General features: G+C 42.8%; 1 protein-coding gene across 3 annotated transcripts in view; it reads right to left on the minus strand.

Moving 5' to 3' along the window:
• CORO1C (coronin 1C) overlaps positions 1-26,087 on the minus strand; it is an 83,497-nt gene that overhangs the window by 44,581 nt on the left and 12,829 nt on the right. For 2 of the 3 annotated variants that reach the window (XM_007180078.3, XM_057526797.1), the window contains exon 2: positions 10,044-10,243. In XM_007180078.3, the coding sequence (XP_007180140.2) occupies positions 10,044-10,238 (195 nt within the window). In that variant the 5' untranslated portion in view covers positions 10,239-10,243. Of the gene's footprint in view, positions 1-10,043; positions 10,244-21,605; positions 21,848-26,087 lie in introns of all 3 variants that reach the window. The other variant, XM_057526796.1, reaches the window with a different exon arrangement.

A 26,087-nucleotide genomic window follows, 5' to 3' on the forward strand; every position in this document is an offset into this window, starting at 1 on the left:
CACAACAGCAAATGGAGCAGCTCTATTTCCTAACTTCCTGACTCAGCAGAAAATTTATAAAGCAAAGACCTCCTCAATGCAGACAAGTAATTCCATGTGATCCCTCCAGTCTGAGAACAAAGAAAAACTAGGAGCCCAAGATGAGGCAGAACCTAGTCAAAATACAATTCAGCTCGAAAGGAAAAACTGGAAAGCGAAAGAACTATCGAACTAAGTGCAAATATAGGAAATTAAAACAAAGCATTTAATATCCAAGCAGAAAGGAGAGTAACTTGTTGCCTAACCCCTGGTACTAAGTGTCACCTCCAATGACATTGGAGATTCCTCCCATGGGACCCTTGGTGAATGAGGAAAAGCCCCAGAGCTACCCCTTCCAATCCCAGCTCTGCACTGGTTTACCCACAAGCCTCAGAACAAAAACCCACCCTTCTTGAAGTGGGGATGAAAAACAGAAAAATATCACAGCTCTCTCTTTTTTCTTTTTCTTTAGGCAAATGCCTTACGCTGCATGGCCGAGGCAGCTCACATCTTGCAGTGGTTGTAAACAGCAGGAGGACTGGAGCAGAGACCCAATTCAGTAGCCTGTATCATTTACTCCCGACTTAAAGCTCAGCCAGAAAGGAAACCCAAGTCCCCGTTCCTCTGAGAAAGCCAACACGTGCTGTGCTCATCACTTGCCCTCCAGGCTCAGCCCTCCCTGGACTCAGCTCAGGTCCCACCCCCAACTAGCATGGAATTCAACTTGGTGAGAGCAGAACGTTTACTACATATGGTTATAAAGAGGCTTCTGGACAAACGGGGACAGCAGAAATCTGTCCATTGCACCTGGAGTCTATTTTAGTAGAGTAATCAGTATTCAGAAACCTGCTCTTCGCTGCTTCCCTGACTTGGGTCATCATCACGTTTATACAAGGCGGCTTCTGGCAGCAGCACTTGCCCATGTGCTCAGCCCAGACTCACTCTCCAGAAAACAAGGAAAGAGTTAAATGTTCTTTGCACTTGACTCAGTGGCTTCCCCTCACCACACACTCTCAGATCTCACCATTCTCGGAGTCACGCAGCCAATCAAAGCAAAGGAAGGAAATGATCCTGGCCAGCTGACAGCCCCAGCGCTCTGATGGCCATATATGGTAAAAACCACTGTCAGAGCCCTGTCAGGCCTGCAGGCCGGCTGCTGTGGCCATATCAGTGAACTGCAGCAGCGTGAGAGGCTGGCCAAGGAAACGCACAAAGGACAGGCTGCCTGCTCATCTCCAGGGAAGGGGGTAGGAGGAGGGCAGGGGAGGGGAGGGGAGGGGGGAGCCGTCATCTGCCAGGGCACACTCTGAGTCACAGCCACTCACTGTAATCAAAAATAGCCCCAGGGTACATGGTGAGATTCCTTCTGCCAGGACTTTGTGCTCCATTGTTAACTGGGGGTGAGTAGGGTGTCCCCCTCCCATCCCCCCCACAAGACTGTGGAAAACAGTCACTGGGAGCAAATGAAAAGGTCCTTCTGTGGCGCTTCATGTGGTAATGAGGCCGTGCAGTGCTCGTGGGGCTGGCAGCTCGGGAAGTAATTTGGAAGTCATTGTTCTGCACCTGGCGCCCCTCACCCCGCGTCCTCCGCTGCCGCCCCTGCCCCGCCTCCCAGCCTTTCACAGCCCACACAACTGACACTTCAGGTGCTCAGGGTAGCAGACAGCATGTACTTCAGGAGGCAGTGAATGGGCATCCCAGGACACATCAGGACACTGGCACTGAATAAAAGCCCCTGCCCATCACACCAAAGCTACCCTGTGCCAGATGTCCACATCTGTACAAAGGGCTACTGGCATCGCCACCCTTGTCCAAAACGGGGCACCGCTATTTGTGGGAATGGAAATTGCCTGTCAGCAGCATACAGTAAGGGGGAGGCGCAGCCAATGCAAATCCAGCAGGTGCTGGCAGTAACTGGGGGTCACAGAGAAAAGAACCATCGGGAGACTGCCACTTCTTTTGAACTAGTCCATGAAAGAAGGCACTTAGCAGCGCGGCGCCTGGCACTTAAAGGAAGCCCTCAGTGATGCGAGCTGCTGCGACTCCATCACTGCCACTGTCTGCTCGCAAGGCACGGTGAGCCCAAGCACCTTCCAAACCTTGAGACAATTCTCCGAGCTGCCAGAATCAGAGCCCTGACCGGCTAGTGTTTTTGTTATTAAGCCTTCTCATCCCAGAGAAAGAATGCAAAGGATTAAGTGTCAATTAGACCACGGTTTCTATTAAAAAATCTTTCACACTCAGTGGGAAAAAAAATGTTAATCAAAAATATGCATGTACAAATCAAATAAAGACTCAGAGACCTAGGTTCTAATCCACGGAAGACCCCACAGCTCCGGGCAGTCACTCAGCCTGAGTTTCAATTTCTGCAACTGTAGAACAGAGGTATGACAGCAACCCCACCGTGTGCAAAAACTAAGACATCATACATGAAGGGGACCCTCCAAGCACATTCTGATGTCACTTTGGAGCCTTATGTTTAAGAATATAACATGAAGTCACCGCCTTTCCCTGAAGCTGAAACAGTGGAAAGATGCCATGTAGATCCAGTTTTAACAAAAATCCTAAAATGCAGAGCAGTGCTTATCCTGGTTCTTCTCCATGTAACGGTGAAGGAAAACACCAGTTTTGCACTATTTACACTGGAAGTGAAGGAAAAAAAGGGCCAAGAAGTGTGTAATTTTTCTACCAGAAAGCTGTCGTACAGCTCCTCCTAATCCCCCTCCAATCAAGCATTCCATTTCTCCAATACGAGAAAAGGCCATCCCAACGCAGAAAGAAGGATGTGGCCCCCCTCGTTCTTCGCCCTCCTGGGAACAGAGGCCCTCTTCTAACTCATCAGTTTAGTGAGTTGGTTGGGCTCCTCTTCTGTTTCATCCCTGGCTCCTACACTCAGGAGAAACCCAACTTCCAACAGAACCTTCTCTGTAACATCTTCCTTGAGCCTCATTTAGAACTCATCTCCCATCGCTGTGTCAGAGCCCTTTAGACACAGACAAACCTCCCCATTGGAGAGATCGAGGCCAACTGTTAGCAAAGCTTTTTTAAGAGCAAGATTCGAAACAGGTCCTGGCACAGAGCAGGTGCTCAAATGTCTGAGAAATAAGTATGTGAATGAATTAATGTAACTTTTTTAGAGTACTGTTTTAGATTTCACTTAAGCTTAAACAACAATTAGCTCTTCATAGCTTTGGTAATATTTCTGATAATACTTTTTAAAAATAATCTTTACATGTAATAAGTTCATTGTAAAACATTTTGAAAAAAGTACAGGTAATTATAAAGAAGAAAATAAAAATCACCTTTAGTCCCACCATCTACGTTAACATTTCAGACATTCCCCCCCCAAAATAATAACATAATTTGAAATTACACTTAAGACAGACTATAACCTTATAGCACATTTTGAGGTTATGTGACAGTATCACAGAACATAGGATAACCAGATCTTGCCATCTAACATAACTTTCTCTTGCTACTGTACAGAATCCCTCAATTATTCATTTAAGATTTATTAAAGAATGCTGTATATCTATATGTATGTATCTATCTATACAGAGTTTTTTTAAAAGGAGAGGTGGAAAAAGTGTTTAAAATTACCCAAAGGCCTTTCAGGCCGCTTTGAATTACTCATTTATTTGTGCATTGTGTGACCTAACATTATTGAGTCAAGTGCCACATCCTGAGAATACAGCTGACCCTTGAACAACACGGGTTTGAACTATGCAGGTCCACTTATATGCACATTTTTTCCAAAAAATATGTACTACAAGATCCACAGTTGATCGAACCCGCACATGCAGAACCATGGATACAGAGGGCCAACTGTAAACTTATACATGGATTTTCAACTGCCAAGGGGTCTGCACCCCTAACCCCTGGTTTTTCAAGGGTCAACTGTACATGTTTTAGTTATCACTGCTGCTTAATGAGTTACGCTAAGATTTAGCTACTTAAAACAGTAAGTATTTCTCATCTCACACAGTTTCTGTGGGTCAGGAGTTCAAAAGCAGCTTATCCGGGTGGTTCTGGCTGAGGGTTCTCCTCAGTCAAGGTGTCAGCTAGGTCTGCAGGATCCACCTTCAAGATGACACACTCACGTGGTTGGTAAGTCAGTGCTGGCTATTGGCGGGCGGCCCTATGGACCTCTCCACAGAGCTGCTTGAGCATCCTTACAGCATGAAAGCTCCAAAAGAAATAAAGTAGAAGCTAATATGCTTTTATGACCAAGTCTCAGAAGTCACACTCCATCAATTCCTCCATATCCTAGTGGCTACACAGGTCAGCCCTATTTAATGTGGGAGGGAACCACACAATGGCAAGACACAAGGAGGCGAGAACCATTGGAGCCCATCTTGGAGGCTGCTACCACAAGAGAGTAAGGTGAGATGCTGGAGAACCCTACCATACACCCATCCATTTTGTATCTTCCATCCAAGCGAAGGTCAAGAGATCAAGAGCATATAATTCCAACCACCCTCCTGTTATCTGTCATGTGGCTAAGAAAATAATCACATTACAATGTGATAATGCAGCCTGTGGTACCAGTGGCATGAGACAAGCAGCTAAGGAATCCCAAAGGATGATTTCCACTGTCTCAGCAAATTGGAGATAAAATTTGAGTTGGATACTAAACATTAAGAAGGAGCACTTAGAATACTGACTGAAATGAATCAAAATTTCTTCCTCAATAAATTTCTTCTTCAATAAGTATGACAGAAAAATACTCTAAAGCAGTCCTTGTCAACCTGGGTTCTGTGAAGGAATTAAGTCCTAATGCCCTAAGGCAGCTACTTTATGTAATGGATTAATTTCTCTCCTATCCATCTATAAGGCTTAGCTATGTCCCTTTCTTGAGAAAACTAAGAAAATATTCACTGAAATGATTTTCTGTAGGGGCTGAATTCTTTCACAAAACTCTAGTTGAGAAAGACTACAAAATGAGCTGAAAAGATAGTTCACAGACATAAATAAAGCAAGATCCCAAATATTCCCACACACAGTTCTTAAAATATACGGGGGAAACATAACTGTGTATAAGAAGGCACCTCACAGCTACACCAGAGGAGCAAGAAGAGAGAGGAGACAGTGACCCAAAAGGTTGACAAAGACTTGGCCACACCCATCCCATCATGGCCCAGAGCAGAGCTGCTCTCCTAGGCAATTACTGGGAAGATGAAATTAGCCATCACTCCAATCCTCCAAAGTAAGAACAGTCAAGGGAGGAAGGGAGAAAGCGATTAGGGAAGACAGGAGCCCTCCAATTTGCATCCTCCGTCCAAGCGGATGTTAAGACATCAAGAGCATAGAATTCTAACCAACTCCCTCAACCCTTGCTCCAGGTTCACTGTGATCTGAAGTTTTAGTGCGTATGCGCACGCCTGTGCCCACACACACCCAACACTGCTGTTTGTAGGAGCCACCGTGGCTCACAACAGGGATGGGAATGCCTTGGTCTCACATCACGAGCGTGGCTCCTGCACAAGGAGAGGCTCGTTCGTGACCTTCGTGCCCACGTGGTAGCGCACAGGGGGCTGGAACCTGTGTGCTCCTGACAAGGCAGCTTGTGTAGTTGTGGGGAGAACCCCACGGCCAAAACCACAAAGCCAACTTCTGTTCAACAAGACTGATATTATTCATCCTCTGAAAGACCAAAGAATAAGAAAATGTACTAAGCCACACCTTGAGAAGTCATAACTGAACAGCATGCCACAGCTTGAGGGAAGCATTACAAAAGAAACCCTGAATCATGTGTGCTAATCTAAATCGCCCCACCTCAGGGCTGAGTACTTTCCGTATTCCCCCAGCAGTGACCTCTTTAAATCCTACTTTCTCTAATAAAACTTTCTGAACAAAAACCTCATAAACCATACACTTAAATAAACATATATTCATTCCTAAGCTTACCTCTTGCGTGTATGTGTCAATGTATTTGTCTCTACCACTCTTTCCATTTTTAATTTTAAGTCCTGGAAGACAGAGACCATGATTCTCCTGGAATCTAATCATAAGCCTCATGAGATTGCAATAATAAGTCCTATTTACTGCTGACGCTAACTAACTTTGAAGAAGAATTCATGGAAGGCCATGTTTTAAAATGGGAGCCTTTCAGAAAGTCACAATACATCTTAAGATCAGTACACACATATTCAATATTAACATGGACAGAAAGCCCCAAAAGCATCACTAAAACCAACCTGGCTGACTATAACCAGGAAAAAAAAAACAGCGGGGGGACACAGACAGACAGACGGACACACACACACACACACACACACACACATACACATACACACTGCCAGAAGTCTCTTGAGATAGTGATTAAAACCCATACCCACCTCCTTAAGTTCATGTTTAGAGAAATCCTAGACTGCCATCAACACGTACAGGAGCCCAATACACACCCAGAGCATCATTTCCCACAATCTTCATTTCAAGCATCACTTATTATATGTGGGAATTTGGTTTTTCTTTGCCTTTAAACAAAAGCAGCACCTCACTGTAAAACTATTTCAAAGTTGCCAAGACACTGAAGTTGTAGGATCTCTTTTCCAGGGCAGAGTCCTGTATTAGGATCAATGGGTTCACCATGTATTCAGGTCCCCAATGTTTTTCTCCTTCAAGGCTGCACTTCTAAAGGTGAGACAAAAACACCGCAGTACCAGCAATCTCCTGGGGGACGTGGGGTGGTCAGGAAACTGACCACAATGAAAAGTAGACGCAGTGCTCCTGGAGAGCAAAGATGCAACCCAGCAGACACTCAGTCTATAGACAATCAAACCACATGTGCATAGTCAAAGAACAGTGAAGACCTCGTACTATATGAACAACGAAATATCTGTAAAAATGTAAAACTTACGATCCTTATTCAAATATTCATTATTATATCAAAATTATAAGGAAATAGATATCCAGAGGGCAATCAGCCCTTTAAAGCAGGCAGAAATGTAGGTTTTCTGACAATGTGGGACATAGTTCTATTTTCTAAAAACCTAGATAGTAAGTAGTCAAGGGACAGGGTCTTAGGAAGAAAAGAAAGGTGGGTGTCACCTGACACTTCGGGGCTCTGGGCTAGGCCCTGCCATCACAGAGGATCCTTCTAAGAGCTCCCAAGACACAGAACTGTCTACAGGAGCCACAGACCACTTTTCGTTGCTGGGCTCAGCCTTGCCCTTGGCGGAAAAGCAGCCACGAGTAAAAAGGCATCTACTTCCCAAAGTTACGTGTTAGCACTAAGGAGGGAAAAAAAAGGAACAACAGTGTTTCCTCTGCTGAATTTTGGGTAGCAAACCACTTTTTTTTTTTTTTTTTACATCTTTATTGGAGTATAAGTGCTTTACAATGGTGTGTTAGTTTCTGCTGTATAACAAAGTGAATCAGCAATACATATACATATATCCCCATATCCCCTCCCTCTTGCGTCTCCCTCCCACCCTCCCTATCCCACCACTCTAGATGGACACAAAGCACCGAGCTGATCTCCCTGTGCTATGCGGCTGCTTCCCACTAGCTATCTATTTTACATTTGGTAGTGTGTGTATGTCCATGCCACTCTCTCACTTCGTCCCAGCTTACCCTTCCCCCTCCCCGTGTCCTCAAGTCCATTCTCTACGTCTGCATCTTTATCCTGCCCCTAGGTTCTTCAGAACCATTTAGAAAATCACTTTTATATATAGCCCCTCACGTTACAGATAGAGATATGGGAGAGCATAAGGACAGAATGACATATCCACGTCTCACCACAAGTCGGTGACCAAGACAGGGTTGAACCCCTGGCTCCAGACCCATGTTCCTTCCTCGACGCCACACTGACCCTAAGGGCTCAATACACATTTTAATACACAAAAATCCCAGAGTACGTGTGAACCCGTCGATTATAAAAGTCGATAACCCCAAGTACTGACCTTATTTCCAATGGGTGTCACTGGGCTTAGTTTATGCCAATGTCACCTCCTCCAACACAAATTAATATTTAAGGAGTAGAGCCACACAGAATGTATTATAAGCCTGGGAAAAAGACAGACCCTCGAGGCTCCTCCAAAAGCCAACGTTTTGTTCAAACATGATAATTTCTGAAGCAACTTATTCTGTCCCAATTCCTATACAGCTGGTTGAAGAACAAAATAATAAAACCTATTTATTTAGGTATTGGTCACTTAATGCAACTGAAAACCAAAGCATAAGATCCAGTTAGCTTAGGACCTGCACACAGGGCTCCCTTAAACAGTATAAATGTAACTCTAAGTTTCCCATGGTTTGTGAAAGCAAAGGTGGACTCACAGAGCCTTTTGTGAATGTGGGACTTGAAGAGAACTGTCTGAACGTGGAGGAAGATTAGCCGTTCAAAAGTTTATTTGGAGCTTCTTAATTGGCTTATTCTCCTTCTTTGAAGCAAAAAGTCTTAAATTTATCCCTCTTGAACTCAAAAGAGATCATGGTACTTCAGTGCCTGATCTTGGTTGACAAGCTGAGGTGTCTTCTCAGCTGGCTGCCATAAGACCCACCACTGAAAAGTCAAGTTTCCAAATGCTCCTTGCTCTTGGTGAACAAATTGACTAGAAAGTCATGGAGATCAAACGCGACTGGCATTAAACTCCAACCCCCACTCCCAAATCAGGTAAGTACAGCTACAATAGTGTAATGTATTGTTCACCACTGAAACAACAATCTCCTCCACAAAAGCAAAAGTATCTGAGTAGAAAATTTAATTTCAATTTAATGAAAAGATTCTCCTTTATAACATGATTAACAACCTCGCCAATAAGAAAGTACGTTTGGAAACATACGTCAGATTTGTTCCCCAAAGGCATCCATCTCCTCTGTAGTGAGATGGTTCTATTGTGTAATATCACATCAATCCAGCCACTGAGATACAAATCAGATGTTAAAATAAAACAAGTTAGTCATGAGCATCTGAGAGAATGAGAAGTACAAGAGAATTGGAAGTTTTCCCAGCAAGAGTTTTCCTAAGGAAAAAACACCAAAATACAATACTCTGACAGAAATTCATGTTACTGTAACCACTTTCAGAATCACATGGTCCATTATGATGAGACATGCCTCTACTAGGCATGGCTCAGACTCAGGGAGACCCACTGTTCCCAGCAGAGTGGAAACAGCTGTTAACATGACCCAACATCTGCATCTTTATCATTAGGGCTCAGGACTCACCAAACTTATTCTCCTCCTAAAAGCTAATCAGAAAATGACTCTTTCCAAGCTCTCTCTTCACGGTGTTTCCCACCCCCCATTATTTGCAATTCTGGGATTTCCTGTTAAAGCCAGTACAGACTTTCATCTACAATTTTCAAGAACAGGCAGAAAATTACAAATCTCCTATCTTCTCCCCCATACTGGAGAGGGCTCTCTGGAAGGATAAAGTCAGGAGAAGGGAGAACTAGGAAGCCCAGCGGGTTCAAAGTCACACAGAACCACTTTCAATAAAGAGCCTTTATTTCCACCGCTTGTTAACGCTGTTTAGATCCTATGCTGAAACCTACTACTGTCCAGACTTGAAATCTGCATTGTTTGGGGACATTTTCTTGAGCCCTCATCCCATTTACCATTCAAAACCAAAAACAAAGCAAAACCAAAAAGTCTCAGTCCTCATGACCTCACACACCAAAAAGATTCTCTTACCATCTTATCAATTTCTGCCCATTTGAAAACATAACTGTTTCTAAAATTGCACTTTTGGGAAAAACTTTTATGAAAGGTGGATGATTATGAACCAAATCATAAAATTCCTGTGCCTGTCCATGCTCACAGCATCATTATAAGAATCTTTTTCATCCGTAGAGGGCACACCCAGAACAGAATTTGCCATTCTGTTCAATGATTCTCTGTCAGAGAAAAACTGATGTGGTTAGTAAAGCGTGTGGAACTTAAGCTCAATTACATCCAAGTCTAATGGTCCTAGAAATCACACAATGCTTAGTGACTATCAATCTCCAAAATCAATCTATTACAGACTAAACAGAGATTACCGGAGGGTGTCTCACAGGATGGAAAGTCAGATGACTTACCTTGTGCAAAGGGAGTACAAGGAACGCTCCTCCCCCACTCGCTTCTATGATTATGGCAACGAATCTGGGATTGACAGCACAAAAGGAACTATCCCAGGTCACTCGAGAAACCCGGATATCATCGTAACACTGGTCATTTTTCACCGCTTGTCCAAATACATGGCGAAACTTGCTCTGTCGTACCACTCGCCTCATCGTGTCTGTGGGAGAACAAAAAGTATATTAAAATCATGCCCCTGAGTGAAAGCTTTACTTCTACAAATGAAAAGATGGGAAAAAACCAGAATAGTATGGCATTTTGTCTGCTCTCCTAAAATGTAGCCAAATGGCAAATCCAAATTTCCTTCAGCAGCACGTACCCAGAGAAAAATGCAAAATGTGTCAGGGCAAGAATGACAAAGAAATGAAAACTTCCTAACTCAAGATCCAGAAGCAACTCATCAGTTTTAATTTCAAGAGAAAGATCAAGGTAAAGAATGAAGAGAAATTAGCCTTTCAGAGCTGGGTGGGAATGGAAAGACAATCCACTCTAACCCGCCCTCCCCTTTTACAGATAAGAAAACTCCAAAGTGAAGTTATCTGATAGACCTGAAACTGAGGAATCCCTCCTCCCACAAATTATGATACTGTGGCTTTTTCCTCAGTCTGTCAAGGTAATTTTTCCATCTTTCAGCTTTTCCCCAGACATCAGCACTCTGGTCTGAGAGCGGAGCCTGCTCATGAGTGTTTCCACAAGACCAACTACATGCAGTGGAGAATTCAACACAAGCAAACCACCCCTGCCTTCAAGAGGTTTCCAACACAGGCAGGACAATCAGAGCAACTCGGAACCAAACTCCTGGTGCTGACTGCTACCATGGGGCAGAAGCCAGGTCCTGGAAAAGAGTAGCAAAACTTTTAATGGAAAGTAGAGACGAGGATGACAAGAGGCCTGACGCTAGCACACTGGACCTCCTAGACAGCAAGAAGCGAAAAGCAAGGGCTTGGGCTAAGAGGCTGTGATGGTGAACCGGGCCTGAGAAAGGCCTGGAGTTTTCCCGGCAGCGGCAGTGAGACAGAGGAACAGAAAAACTCAGGGAGGGTAACGGAAACCAGGATGTCAGAGCTGATCACTCACCACAGCCACTTCCCAAGTAAACCAGAGGGCCTAGGGGACAGGAAGTGACACCAAGCTGGTGTTCCCAGGCTTCCTCATGGGTCATTTCAGACCCCAACTTCCACTGGGTTGTCCAACTGACATGTGCACTGACAGTGTTCAGGCTTTAGGATCAGCGGCCCCACCTGCCTGAGATCTCCTGGGCTGCACCGCAGGGTCCTTTTCCTGTCTGCTAATGCCAGGACATTCCGTTCACGCTGGCTAGGGAGGAGGGAGCCACGGGAAAACACAAGTGGAGATGGAACACAGTCAAACCTTCACAGCTCAGCTGAAAACCAGTCGCCCTGATCCCCAAGGCCAGGAGGGCTAACTAACACCTGTCCACTTGTGCCAAATGGGACACATGCAGGGCTGCTGCTGATTCCTCCCCTTGAATTCCCTTCCGCGTGGCTCTGGGCCCACTGCTAAGCACAAAAGGAGAGAAGTTAGTTTTGCCAGTCTCCTTCTACCCTTTCAAGGCATGTGCAGAAGCGGCCTCTCTCCAAGCCTAGGACGTGTGGCTGGGCTGAGGCGACAAAGCCTTGGCAGGCTGGTGAGCAGGTGTGCTCCTCAGCCCAGCTGCTGCCAGACCTTCCCAGCTGACCACCAGGACCAGAGGCTGAGAGCACCTGGTGGAGAAGACGGCAAATGACTTGCTTCCACTTGGCCGGGGTCCTCCATCTGTGAAACAGTATGAATACTTCTCAAACTGGAGGAGATAAGACAGCTTCCACGAGGTGGTGAAAACCAAAAGAAAAGCACATCCATACAAAAGCCAATGTACAGCCAGCTGGTCTCAGGATCCATTTCCCTACCCGACCATCAGCACAAGTCAGCAGAAGCTGGAATCCCTGCCATTACCTTCCAGCAAGTGTTTCAAAAGTAAAGTTAACAAAGAAGAGGGAGAATTGCACCATATGCCAAAGAGTTGATATCCTTCATATATAAAGTTTTTATAGATTCCAAACATGAAAATCCCAGTAGGAAATTACACAAAGGACATGAAGAGGTAATTTACAAAAGAAACACAAATGGCATTTACCTCCACTCCTTCCTGAAATCCTAACAAAATGACAGGGAAGGAACAAAAGCTGGTATAAACACCAAAGGACAAGCGAAAGGACACTGGAAAGGAGCCTACAAGAGAGCAAATGTGACCACAAAACTGTGCAAGAGGAAAGCTGTCAGGCAAGTGTAACTGGCAGAAGTGAGTGTTCTCCACTCAGCTGAGGTCTCAGGAGGAGCGGCTCACAGAAGGACCCCAGGCCCACTGTGAAACCGCCGAGCGCTCAGAAGGGAAACAGATGTGGGAGAGGGGCTGCAGGGAAAACTGACCAAAAGCCTAATTAGGAGCGGCTAGACACCCAGCTCTGCTCCTCCAGTGCTGCACAGTCAGGGGCCACCCCTCACCTGCCCCAGAAGCCACAGGGCAGGCCCTGGCCAGGACAACACCAGCACAGGTGAGCACGCGTACGCAGGTACCACACAGACGACCTGGTCCTGTGCAGCAGAGCCTCCAGCCCTGTGTTCTGGGAGCTGCCAGAAGGCTGGCTGCCTGCTGAGAGAGCACCCACCCTGCCCCACAGGAAGTCAGCCCTCACCGCCCTCTGTGAGGTCCACCACCCACCCAGCCCCCCTACCCACACAGGCATTGGGTCAGCTTTTTGGGGCCCACGATTCAATGTTAACGGACATTTGAGGAAGCCCTTCAACCTGAAAAATTGAGACAATCTTTCCTCTTCACTCAAATAGGCCAAGATACCATCTAATCTCACCAACAATATGAATATTAACATAAATATGGAAAGTGCTTTGAATGTCTTCACTGAAAGACATCACACAAATCTGCCAGCTGGCTGACACACCTTTAAAAGTCATTTCTGTATTACACAGAGTGACATATGTTACACAAATTTTCACCTAACTACACGAAGTCAGAATGATAGGTTCTTTTGCTACAACCATGGAGGACAGTGTTAGCTACAGAGCAGAGAGAGTGAGAAAAGCTGGGGCTCCTGGAGTGCTGTGCTGTCTGGGCCAGGCCACTCACATCCAAGGTCGAATCTGATCTGGGCTCAGCTGCCCACATGTGGCACAGCTGCTTTTGCTGCACACAATAGAGAAAGGCAATTAAGAGGGCAGGCTCCAGAGTCAGGCAACCTTGTGAGTGAGAAGCACAGCTGTACCATTTACTTCCTGGCCGTGGTTCAGTAGGGCAAAGTCATAATCTGCTTAAGTGTCAGATTCTCTGTCTGGAAATGGGTACATTACATATAAAGTTGAAGTGATCATTAAATGAGCATTTGCTAATGGGACTATAGCAGGAGATGATTTCGTTAAAGTACCCTGTCTGGTTAAAAACACGTAACTAAATACGCAATAAATGTCGGCTATTGTTATCATCTTAGTACTTAACATACGGTAATCCAGATTCAAATCCCAGCTCAGCCACTAACCTTTACGAGCCTCAGTTTCCTCATCTATAAAATGAAGGGGATGATACCCATCATAAGAATTAAAAACAACATCTGACATCCCAGGTTCAGATGGCTTCACTGCTGAAGTCTATCAAATATTTAAAGAATTAATACCAGTTCTTCACAGATTTTTACAAAGAATAGACGGGAACAAATTTCCAAACAAATTTTATGAGACCAGTATTACTGATACCAAAATCAGACAAAGACATCACAAGAAAACTAGACTAATATCTTTTATAAATATAGACACAAAAATCCTCAACAAAATACTAGCAGACCAAATCTAGCAACATATGAAAAGGATTATACACCATGACCAAGTGGGACTTATCCCACAATGCAAGGTTGGTGTGACATCTGAAAATCAATTAATGTAACATCTATCCATCAGATAAAAACCAAAAATCACATGATCATCTCACAAAAATCTGACAAAATCAGAACAAGGACAGACATATAGGTCAACGGAATAGAACTGAAAGTGCAGAAATAAATTCGTACATCTTCGGTCAAGCGATTTCGACAAGGGTACCAAAACCATTCAATGGGGGGGAAGATAAGTCTTTTCAACAAATGGTGCTGGGACCATTGAATAGCCACATACAGAAGAAGCTGGACCCTGACCTCACATCATTTAAAATAATTAACTCAAAACTGATCAAAGATATAACTATAAGGGCTCAAAACTTTAAAACTCTTGGGAGAAAACATAGGAATAAATCTTCATGACCTTGGATCTGGCAAAGGATTCTTAGATATGACACCAAAAGCACAAGCAACAAAATAAAAAGAGTACAAAATGGACCTCATCAAAATTAAAAACCTCTGTGCTTCAAAGTCACCATCAAGAAAGTGAAAAGACAACCCACAGAATGGGAGAAAATTTTTGGAAATCATATATCTGACAAGGCACTTGTATCTAGAATATATAAAAAATTCCTACAACTCGATAATAAAAAGACAAATAATCCAATTTAAAAATGAGCAAAGTACTTGAATAGATATCTTTCCAAAAAAGATACACAAACATCCAATAAGCACATGAAAAGGTGCTGGACATCTTTAGCCATTGGGGAAATGTAAATCAAAACCACAATGAAATACCACTTCACACCCACTAGGATGGCTAATATCAGGCCAGAGAATAACAAGTATGGATGAGGATGTAGAGAAATCAGAACCCTCATACACTGGTAGCGGGAATGTAAAATGGTGCAGCTGCTTTGGAAAGCAGTCTGGCAGTTCTGAAATGATTAAACAGAGTTATGATGTGACCCTGAAATTCCACAACTAAGAATATACCCAAAAGAACTGAAAACAGGTATTCACACAAATACTTGTACAGGAATTTTCATAGCAGCGTATTCACAACAGCCAAAGGGTGAAAACAACCCATATATTGGATAGCCACTGGGTGAACGGAAAAACAAAATGTGATATATCCACACAATGGGATGTTATTTGGCAATTAAAAATAAAAAAAAAAAGTAGGGGACTTCCCTGGTGGTCCAGTGGCTAAGACTCTGAGCTCCCAGTGCAGGGGGCCCAGGTTCGATCCCTGGTCAGGGAACTAGATCCCACATGCATGCTGCAACTAGGAGTTCGCACACCACAACTAAAGATTCTGTATGCCGCAACTAAAGAACCTGCATGACGCAACTAAGACCCAGCGCAGCCTAAATAAATAAGTAAATATTTAAAAAATAAAATAAAATAAAGTACTTACTAATACATGCTACAACTTGGATAAACCTTGAAAATATTACGCTAAGAAGCCAATTACAAAAGTCTACATATTATGATTTCTATTCACACGAAAGCCCAGAATAGGCAAACCTAGAGACACAGAAAGTAAATTAGCGGTTGCTTGGAGGGGAGGAAGGGGTACTGCGGAATAGGAGGTTACAGCTAAAGAGCACAGGGTTTCTTTCCGAAGTGATGGAAATATTCTGTAATTTGTGGTGATGGTTGCACATATTTGTGAACATATTAAAAAGCACTGAACTGTACACTTCAAGTAGGGTGAGTTGTATGATATGTGAATTATACCTCAATAAAGCTGTTCTTTAAAAATCTACAAAGTACCTAGCACAGAATCTGAAGCATAGTAATAAGCACTGTCCAATAAATGTCAACAATTATTATTTAAGAGACTGCTAATAGGTTTCCCTACCCAAAGGGAGAAAACCCAAATCAATTTCCTACTGATTGTGAGCCAAAAGTATGATTTTCACGTTAATGAACTAGTATCAGTTATCAAGAAACCTTTACAAAATTTTATGTTCTCCCACCTCAGCATGCTGTTTACTACAGAAAAAAAAAAACCCTCTTCTCAAGAAAGAGGCCTGCATTATCAAATGGTATTAGTGTTTCACCAATTTTTTAAACGTTTGGCTATAAATTTCCAAACGGTCATATCATCAAACTTAGGCGTTCTTTTATTAAATATCTTGTTCCAAATTATACAACTAGAGTGTCCCCAAAACTAAAGCATTTTATAAAGAAATCTAATTTTCAGTTATATTAAAAGGAGTAAATGAAAGAATCCTGAACTAATACATAGACACAAAGTCCAAGGATAGAGTACATTCAATGTGGGGGGGGGGCCCACACCCCAAGGCATGCATAACTTCCCCCACCAGGGATAGAACCCACACCCCCTGCAGTGGAAACCCGGAGTCTTAACCACTGGACCACCAGGGAAGTCCTCAATTTTAAATGTCTTGTCAGAGTTCAACCTTGGAGAGGTTGCCTGCTCATTAGGTCTTTCAAGTACAAATTCTTCAAACTGCATAGGGCCTTTTCTTAGCGATTATCACAGTAATAAAGGATCCTCATAGTAATAAAGAGGGAGACAATGTAGCAATAAGTCATTCATTAAGCAAATGAAAGAAATGTTTACAAATTTCAAAAAAAACTGATTTTAGAAAAAATGCAACGTGGTTTTTAATTTCCACAAAATGTTGGGAATTACAAACCTTACCCAAGGCCTTATAATATGCAATTGATCATTCTGACCAAATTTCCAATAAGACTGGGACTATTCTAGAATGGTTTTCATTATAATAAAAACTGATGTGTCTTTGAAAGACAATGTGAAAGCAGGTTGAGAGCACAGGCCCAACTATGAAATGCTCTCTCTGGGATGTGGTTGAAACCTCAGTTTTAGAAACAAAGACACATGTCTCCTCTGCCCAAGTTTCTAGATGATACTGAAGGCCAAGCAAGAGTTAAGTCTTGATTGTCCAGCAGCCATCGTAGTAAACCTCTTTTTAATTTATCTATCTTTTTTATAGTCACCATGCTGTACATTACATCCCCAGGACTTATCTTATAACTGAAAGTTTGTACCTTTAGACCCCTTCACCCATTTCATCCACCCCCCTAATCCACCACCTCTGGCAACCACCAAAATGTGCTGTTTCCATGAGTTTGAGTTTTGTTTTGTTTTTGTTTTCATTTTTAAGATTCAACATCTAAGTGATATACAGCAGCAGTCCCCAGCCTTTTTTGGCACCAGGAACCGGTTTCGTGGAAGACAATTTTTCCATGGACCGAGGCGAGGTGGCGTGGCGGGGATGGTTCAAGCGGTAATGCGAGCGATGAGGAGCAGCAGATGAAGCTTCACTCCCTTGCCTGCCACTCACCTCCTGCTGTGTGGCCTGATTCCTAACAGGCTGTGGACCCCTGATATACTGAAAAGATATTTGTCTTTCTCTATCTGACTTACTTCACTTAGGATAATGCCCTCAATATCCATCCATGTTGTCACAAATGGTGGGATTTCCCTCTTTTTAATGGCTGAATAATATTCCATCATACCACATTTTCCCATCCATTTATCTGTTAATGGACACTTAGGTTGTTTCCACTATCTTGACTATTGTAAATAATACTGCAGTGAACACGGGGGTGCAGATATCTTTTCAAGACAGTGATTTAGTTTCCTTTGGATAAATACCCCAAAGTGGAATTGCTGGATCATATGGTAGCTCTATTTTTAATTTTTTGAGGAACCTCCATACCATTTTCCATAGTGGCTGCACCGATTTTACATTCCCACATAAATTTCTAATGAGTAGATAATATATTCTTGTTTTCAGCTTCAAATAAAGAAAATCTAAAAGCTGACTACCAATATCCACAATACTTAACAGCTCATCTAAGGAAACAAAACTGATTAAAATTTTCTTTACATGTTGGGTAAACATCTTAACCAAGAACAAGCTGTAAAAATAAGGTCCATGGTTTAAGGACTTATTTTACAAGCATCAGAGTAAAGTTTGCTAAAAATCATTCTCAGAAGAAAATTTCCATCTTACATCAGTTGATCATCCTCAACCTCTAGGAGAGTGTGAAGGCGTGCTTCTTATGGTACTGCCTAGTCAAGTCACACAGAGAAAATTTATTTCACAGGCCAAACAAGAAATGTGTTGGGTATTGGGAGGGAAAAATGTAGACAAGACAGGGTGTTTACAATACTGTAATGGCACCAAATAAAATATACTCAAAACACCTGAATAAATGTTACTACCTGTTCTCTATTCTCTCTACTTCCATCAATCTCGTAAAAAATGACGACAATTTTGACATTTTCCTGTTTAAAGATTCCAGCAGATGCACTTCTATGGTTTGTATGAAAGGAAACACATCCTGCTAGGAACACATACAGGAAAACCCCTACTAGCAGCAAAATCCTGCTCGGCACATTAGCTGAGACGATTCCAGAGCGTCAATTACTCAAGGACTCAGGAGGCTGAGCACGTCCCCTAGCCAGCAGCAACCACAGGAGACTCCAGAATGTCCCAATAGGGAAAGAACACATTCCCTCTAAGTTGATGCTTTTCTGGCCCTTTTTAATGTGGGAGAGATCGGACACGTTATTTAATAGAAAGTGGCAAGCAGGACAGCAGAGGAAGAAACAAATGTCCCGAAATCAGCTATTTAAATGTCAACGCCAACAGTAAAAAATTCTTTTTAAGAAGTTGGGAAGGTAATATGTAAGCCTACGTAGAAGACACATTCACCAGAAAGCAGACACCGAAAGCAAATACGGGAGGTGCTCTGATTAAATACAAAAATTCAACGTTCATCATTTCTGGATATGAGACGGCTGTGCTTTTTTTTTGAATGTCCTTAAACAAAATTCATCAGTGACACTTGAAGAGTTCACCTAACAGATCATTTGTACTGCATCCAATTCCTTAATTAACAGATTCATATACGAGATACTCAAGAAAAATATGCCTAATTTACCTACTTTAATAGAAGTTGTTTTACGAAGGAAGAAAAAAGACCACATGCAACAATTTGCTTTATATAAAGCACAGCAGAAAGTCAGACAGATACACAACATTCCTCATACACAGCAGCTAAGGCTGAAAGGTTTGCACTCCACTTAAGACAACGGACTGCAAGTATGGAACAGCCCTTATGTTGGTTCAATTTATCATGACACCAAGAATGGCGAAAGTAAAGGGCGAAAATTCACGCTCATTATAGCCTTCCAAACGCTTTCAGCCCATTATCCACCCAGGTACTAGGTTAAAATGCCAAGAAGGAGGCATACCGACTCTAAGTGCACTTTGTTTCGACTCAAGAACCCATTATCATTTTGGTTTTTAAACGTTTCTTGGAATGAAAAGACAAAGAAATGCAAGTCGGATTTACCAAGAAACATCCAGGCTGGGTCCTCACAGAAGCCTGGAATAAAAAGGGTCACCAGCTCCGGCCTTTCATTTTCAGCCCAGAGACACTGTGTGACTCGCCCAAAGATAAAAGGACTTTGGAGAGAGACATGATGACCTCGAACCACAAAGTACGGGGCAATTCAACTTTTCACCCCCTGAACTTTCATACTTTTTCAGTGATAAACTCCACACACACATACAGGTTGGCTTTCCCACGTCAGCCAGTGACACCTCTCAGAACCGCTCCATGGGGTGCTGCCTCCACGGCTCACAGCTCCACCTGGCCTGCTGATGCCATTTTTAAATAGGAAACTGCGCTTGGCTCACACTTTATACAATACACAAACTGGCTGTTCGCATTCAAATATGCTGAGACCAACGAGAGAGCGCATTAGCTGTGCCAAAGGAAACCAATCTTTGCTTCTAACTGAAAACCCTCAGGCTTAGGCCAGAGGGCTCTGTGCTCAACTGTCCAAGAGCCTGAACCGACATGCCTAAAAGGCTGGAATCTACACATCAAGGACAAGTTCTAAAAGGTGAGGTGCAACGGACAGGCTTTTACTCTTTTTAAAGCTTTCTGAGAAAAGAACTCCTACTTTCACACTTTACAATTTTGTACTCATTTTAGGAACTGGTTACAAAAAGAAGTGGGGGCTGCCTGCCATCAACACAGGCGCTCCCCATTCCCCGATGACAGAGTGAGACGTGCAGCTCTGAGAGTGACTGCTGAAAACGCAGTCTGACAAGAGACCAAACGAGCTACGTACGTACATCAAATCACCACGAGGCCCACTTCAAATATCTTACAATTCAGTGTGTCAACTACACTCAGTAAGGCTGAAATTTAAAAAAAAAGAAATGAGCATGACATGGACAGCAAAATAGCAACAGATAAAGATCCTAAGTACAGAAACCCCAAATCCTCAAATCGACTCTCACACTTTAATTAAAGAGAGACCCTTTACAACTAAAAGATGCCCGAAAAGGGCCTGGAACTCCCTTAAAATAAAGAAGAATGACACGACATGAATTTTACAGTTACTAACACATGAGATTACAAGGTTGTAGGGGTCATCTCTAGCTCTTCAATGACAGAATTTTTTTTTTATTACATTATCAAAGGAAGAGCAGATTTTTCAGAAGATAATGTGTCAGGATGACATGTTTACAATCCCTCTATCTCCCAGTTTTCTGCTTATCACCAGCATCTTTATAAACAGACCCACTATACCCCTCCCTGGAGCTTTGAGAAAGGATTGCTGAAGAAACCCTCATCAGAGACAGCAGCAGGCGTTGCCTGCCCAGACAACACGGTGGAACTGAGTAGAATCCTCTGAGCTGCCAGCATCTCGCTAAAGTGCCCCACAGGAGATCAGGCTCGGAATTTCGACTCTGCCTCTCTCTTCAAAGAGCCAAATTAATCCCAAGAGCTCTCATCCCAACTGCAGAACTTTTACCGCCATGACTGGCCCAGCACTCTCACTTAAAAATTAATGACCAATGTGTTTCAAAATACTCTTTCTATACTGATGACCTACTTTTCTTATCAACAACTGGGGGAAAGCACACTGTGTACGACTGTTCAAACTTGCTAAGTCTGTTTCCACTACTTAGTCAGATGGAGTTTCTCTTGGAATAAAATTTTCATAATTCTTTGGCAATATACTTATACCAGGAAATGAAATTACTGGACTCCAAGATCTTTTTGTGGTTTTTTTTTTTAAGGCATTTTTATGAAGACCCTCATAAGGCTAGCCATAGCAAAAGTAGCAATGTCAAAAAAACAGAGTAATCTCCTTCAACTGAAGAATTTCTGTCTTCCCTTTATAATACCCTATACCCTGGGTAAGCAGTGATTAAATAAACATACTCTTGACCATATTTCAAGGGGAGGTAAGAGTAGGAATAACTCCGGCCTGGATTCAAGACTAGCTTATCCCACAGTCACCTAACCACTAAATCATTTTAGTCCTATGGTTGGTTGTTTCTTCATCTATAAAATAGGAGAACTAAAATAAATTATTTCTAGGATCCTATTATTAATATAATTATTATAATCTAAAGCCTACAAATCTATAGAGAACGCTTCTTTCACTGGGATCCAGTCCACATCCCCTAATAAAACACACACAATTCAAGGAGAACGGAGTTAGCACCACCCATGGGGTAATACACATAACACACACACTCGACTGTGAATGCTGAAGAGGTCTTTAATCCCAGTCACTCATCATACAACTATTTACTGAACTCTGACCGTGCGCCTGGCGTGATGCTAGACGCTGCAGATGCAATGGTGAGCAAGGAGACGGGCCCGGCTCTCACAAAGCTGACAGTCTCCAGAAGGAGACACCACAATCAATTATTCACACCAACGTCACTGTGCTGCTGCGACAAACACTGGGACACAGAAGTTCACGGGGGCAGGGAGTCAATACAGGACGAAGAACCACTTCTTAGGAGCAGCTCCCAAGAGCTTTCTCTTTACAAGTAGGGTGTCTGAAAAGAGCAAAAACATAGGGAAAATATTTAAATTACTTATTGTGCCTTTTCAGATTAATAACTGGATCCGTGGCTTCAAAATTAAGGTAGTTTGCCCACAGAGGTGCCCAGAGCTCGAAGGTACACATATTTAACAGGGGCTTCCCTAGTGGCACAGTGGTTAGGAATCCGCCTGCCAGTGCAGGGGACACGGGTTCGAGCCCTGGTCTGGGAAGATCCCACATGCCGCGGAACAACTAAGCCCGTGTGCCACAACTACTGAGCCTGCGCTCTAGAGCCCGTGCGCCACAACTACTGAGCCTGCGCTCTAGAGCCCGTGAGCCACAACTACTGAAGCCCACGCGCCTAGAGTCCGTGCTCCGCAACAAGAGAAGCCACCGCAATCAGAAGCCCGCGCACCGCAACCAAGAGTAGCCCCCGCTCACCGCAACTAGAAAAAGCCCGCACGCAGCAATGAAGACCCAACACAGCCAAAAAAAACCCAAAAAACAAAAAACATATTGAACAGGCTATTTGAAAATGAAATTAACACTGTTTAAAATAAAAATGAATTTTCAGCCATCCTATAGAAAAAGCAGCAGTATATAGGCATACACAGCTCAACGATATTGAAGGTTTGGTTCCAGACCACCGCAATAAAGCAAATCTCAAAATAAAGCGGGTCACAAGAATTTTTTGGTTTCCCAGTGCATATAAAAGTTATGTTTACACTATACTGTAGCTATACACTATTAAGCGTACAATAGCAGTATGCCTAAAAAAAATGTACACACCTTAATTTAAAAATACTTCATTGTTAGAAGCCAACTATCTAATCTGAGCCTTCAGAGAGTTATAATCTTTTTTCTGGTTGGGGGTCCTGCCTCTGTGTTGATGGCTGCTGACTGACCACGGTGGTGGTTACTGAAGGTTGGGTAGCTGTGGCAATTTCCTTTTTTTCTTCTTTTCTTTTCTTTTTTTAGTTTTTTGCCACGCTGCGCGGCTTGCCAGACCTTAGTTCCCCGACCAGGGATTGAACCCGCACCCTCGGCAGTGAAAGCACAGGGTCCTAACCACTGGACCACCAGTAAATTCCCGGCAATTTCTTAAAATAAGACACCAATGACGTATGCCACATCAATTGATTCTTCCTTTCACGGAAGACTTCTCTGTAGCATGAAAAGCTGTTTGATAGCATGTTACTCACACTAGAAGTTTTTTTCAAAATTGGGGTCGGTCCTCTGCTGCTGCTTTATCAACTAAGTTTATGTCACATTCTAAAGCCTTTGTTATCAATTCAACAATCTTCACGGCATTTTCACCAGGAGTAGAGTCCACCTCAAAAACCACTTTCCCTGCTCATCCATGAGAAGCAACTCCTCATCTGTTCAAGTTTTATCATGAGATGGCAGCAATCCAGTCCCATCTTTAGGCCCCACTTCTAATTCTACTTCTCTTGCTATTTCCATCCCATCTGCAGTTACTTCCTCCACTGAAGTCATCCATGACAACTGGAATTAACTTCTTCCAAATTCCTATTAATGTTGGTATTTTGACCTCTTCCCAAGAATCATGAATGATCTTAATGACATCTAGAAAGGTGAATCCTTTCCAGTAGGTTTTCAATTGACTTTGCTAAGATCCATCAGAGGAATCACCATCTATGTCAGCTACAGCCTTACAAAATGTATTTCTTAAATAGTAAGACTTGAAAGTCGAAACTCCTTCTTGATCCGTGGACTGCAGAGTGGACACTGTGTTAGCAGGCATGAAAACAACATTCATCTCGTGGCACCTCTCCACCGGAGCTCGGGAGTGACCAGGTGAGTTGTTAACAAGCAGCGATATTTTGAAAGGAATCTTTTTCTGAGCAGTCGGTCTCAATAGTAGGCTTAAAATATTCAGGAAACCATGTTGTAAACAGATGTGCTGTCATTCAGGCTTTGTTGTTCCATTTATAGAGCACAGGCAGAGTAGATTTAGCATAATTCTTAAGGGCCCTAGGATTTTCAGAATAGTAAATGAGCCCTGGCTTTAACTTAAGTCACCAGCTGCATGAGCCCCTAACAAGAGAGTCAGCCTGTCCTTTGAAGCTTTGAAGCCAGGCATTGACTTTTCCTCTCTAGCTATGAAAGTGCTAGGTGGCATCTTCTTCCAGTAGAAGATTGTTTCATCTATGTTGAAAATCTGTTATTTAGTGCGCACCTTCGTTAATGATCTGAGCTGGATCTTCTGAAGAACTTGCTCCAGGTTCTATGTCAGCACTTGCTGCCTCACCTTGCACTTTGATGTTATGGAGACAGCTTCTTTCCTTAAACCTCATGAACTAACCTCTGCTAGCTCCAAACTTTTCTTCTGGAGCTTCTTCACTTCTCTCAGCCTTCACAGAATTGAAAAGAGTTAGGACCTTGCTCTGGATTAGGCTTTGGCTTAAGGGAATGTTGTGGCTGGTTTGATCTTCTCTCCAGACCACTAAAACTTTCTCCATATCAGCAATAAGGCTGCTTTGCTTCTTATCATTCCAGGTTCACTGGAGACCTTCAAGAACTTTTCGTCTGCATTCACAACTTGGTTAACTAGTCCAAGAAGCTTAACTGTAAGCCTATCTCGGCTTTCAACATGCCTCGCTCACTAAGCTTAATAATTTCTAGCTTTATGATTTAAAGTGAGAGACATAAGACTCTTTCTTTCACTTTGACACTTAGAAGCCAGTGTAGGGTTATTAACCAGCCTAATTTCAACATTGTTGTGTCTCAGGGAATAGGGAGGCCTGAGGAGAGGGAGAGAGACAGGGGAATGGCCAGATAGCGGAGCAGTTAGAAAACACATTTATTGAGTTCACCATCTTATTATGGGCGTGGTTTGTGATGCCCCAAAACCATTACAATGGTAACATCAACGATCACTGATCACAGAGCACCATACCAAGTATAATAATGAAAAAGTTTGAAATATTGCGAGAATTACCAAAATGTGACACAAAGACATGAGGTGAGCAAATGCCATTGGAAAAAATGGCACTGATAGACTTGCTGGATGCAGGGTTGCTACAAACCTTCCATTTGTAAAAAACACAGTATCTGTGAAGTGCAACAAAATGAGGTGTGCCTGTACCTCTTGAAATCTTACTGCACCTTCAGACAAATTGTTTTGTCTGATCCTTTTTGGTAAAATTACAAACTATTTCCTTATCAGCACACCTCTCTTCTAAAGAGGGGAAAAACAAAAAACTCAATATCAGTGTCAACAACAGAGTGCAAGAAACTGGGGAAAATGTAGTTACTACCAAATAAATACTTGACCACCACCCAACACCTTCCGAAGGTCTCAGTTCTTTAGTGGGAAAACGCCACACATCTCCTTTTACCAATAAAATGAAAATACCTCCGGGGAAGTGGAGACAAACAAAACTCAACTTTCAGGAGGAAACATTTGGGCTAAGTATTTTGGGAGTGAATTCTCTATTACTAGAAGCTTTTACCAGCCTTAGCTGGTACAACTGTAACCTTAACCATCCCAAATCCAATTTCCCTCCAAACTGGATAAAGATTTGAAAAGAAAATCATAGTCCTTAATCCTTTATGTTAAATTAATTGGACTGCATAATAGTAACTAAAAGAGAAATTCCATACGCCTCAAATGAAAGCAGGAAGAATCCTTTTTTAAGCATTTTGAGTAGAAGGTTAGCAGAAAGATCAGGGGCTTCCCACCCCTAACAGTACTCTTCTAAAAAACTACATTTACAACAAACAAACTACATGTATGGTTTGTAGTGACCTCTAAAAATGGCCAGAAATAACACACACAAAAATGCAGCTACAAAATGATTCTTTTTTTGTGATCACATGTTACTAATACGATATAAACCAGAGCCTACAGGTTTTCAAATTTTAATATTGCACAAATGAACTCCTAAATGATTCAACAGCTGAAAGGGTGCCCAATTCACCCTTTCTTAATGTACTTGGTTCTTGTCAATTTCTCAAGTTAAATGAATCCTTGGAGATCCAGGAGCCACTGAAATGAGCTGAGACCTGCCCTGTGATTCCCCTGGAGCTGGGCCTAGGGGCCCCTCAGCGTCCAATGCAGACACTTTACAGGCAGTCGATTAAAAGATAAGAAACTGGAGGAAAGGAGAAAGACAAGAAAGGGAAACTCAGTTTTTTCGAGGGCTACCTTAACTTTAAATCCTCATCTTGATACAAATTAGGTTTCTTCCCGTATCTGTTTTGACAAAAACTCTCCAGCTGAAGGCACA

Source organism: Balaenoptera acutorostrata, chromosome 13 (assembly GCF_949987535.1).
Source record: "Balaenoptera acutorostrata chromosome 13, mBalAcu1.1, whole genome shotgun sequence".
Classification (NCBI taxonomy): domain Eukaryota; kingdom Metazoa; phylum Chordata; class Mammalia; order Artiodactyla; family Balaenopteridae; genus Balaenoptera; species Balaenoptera acutorostrata.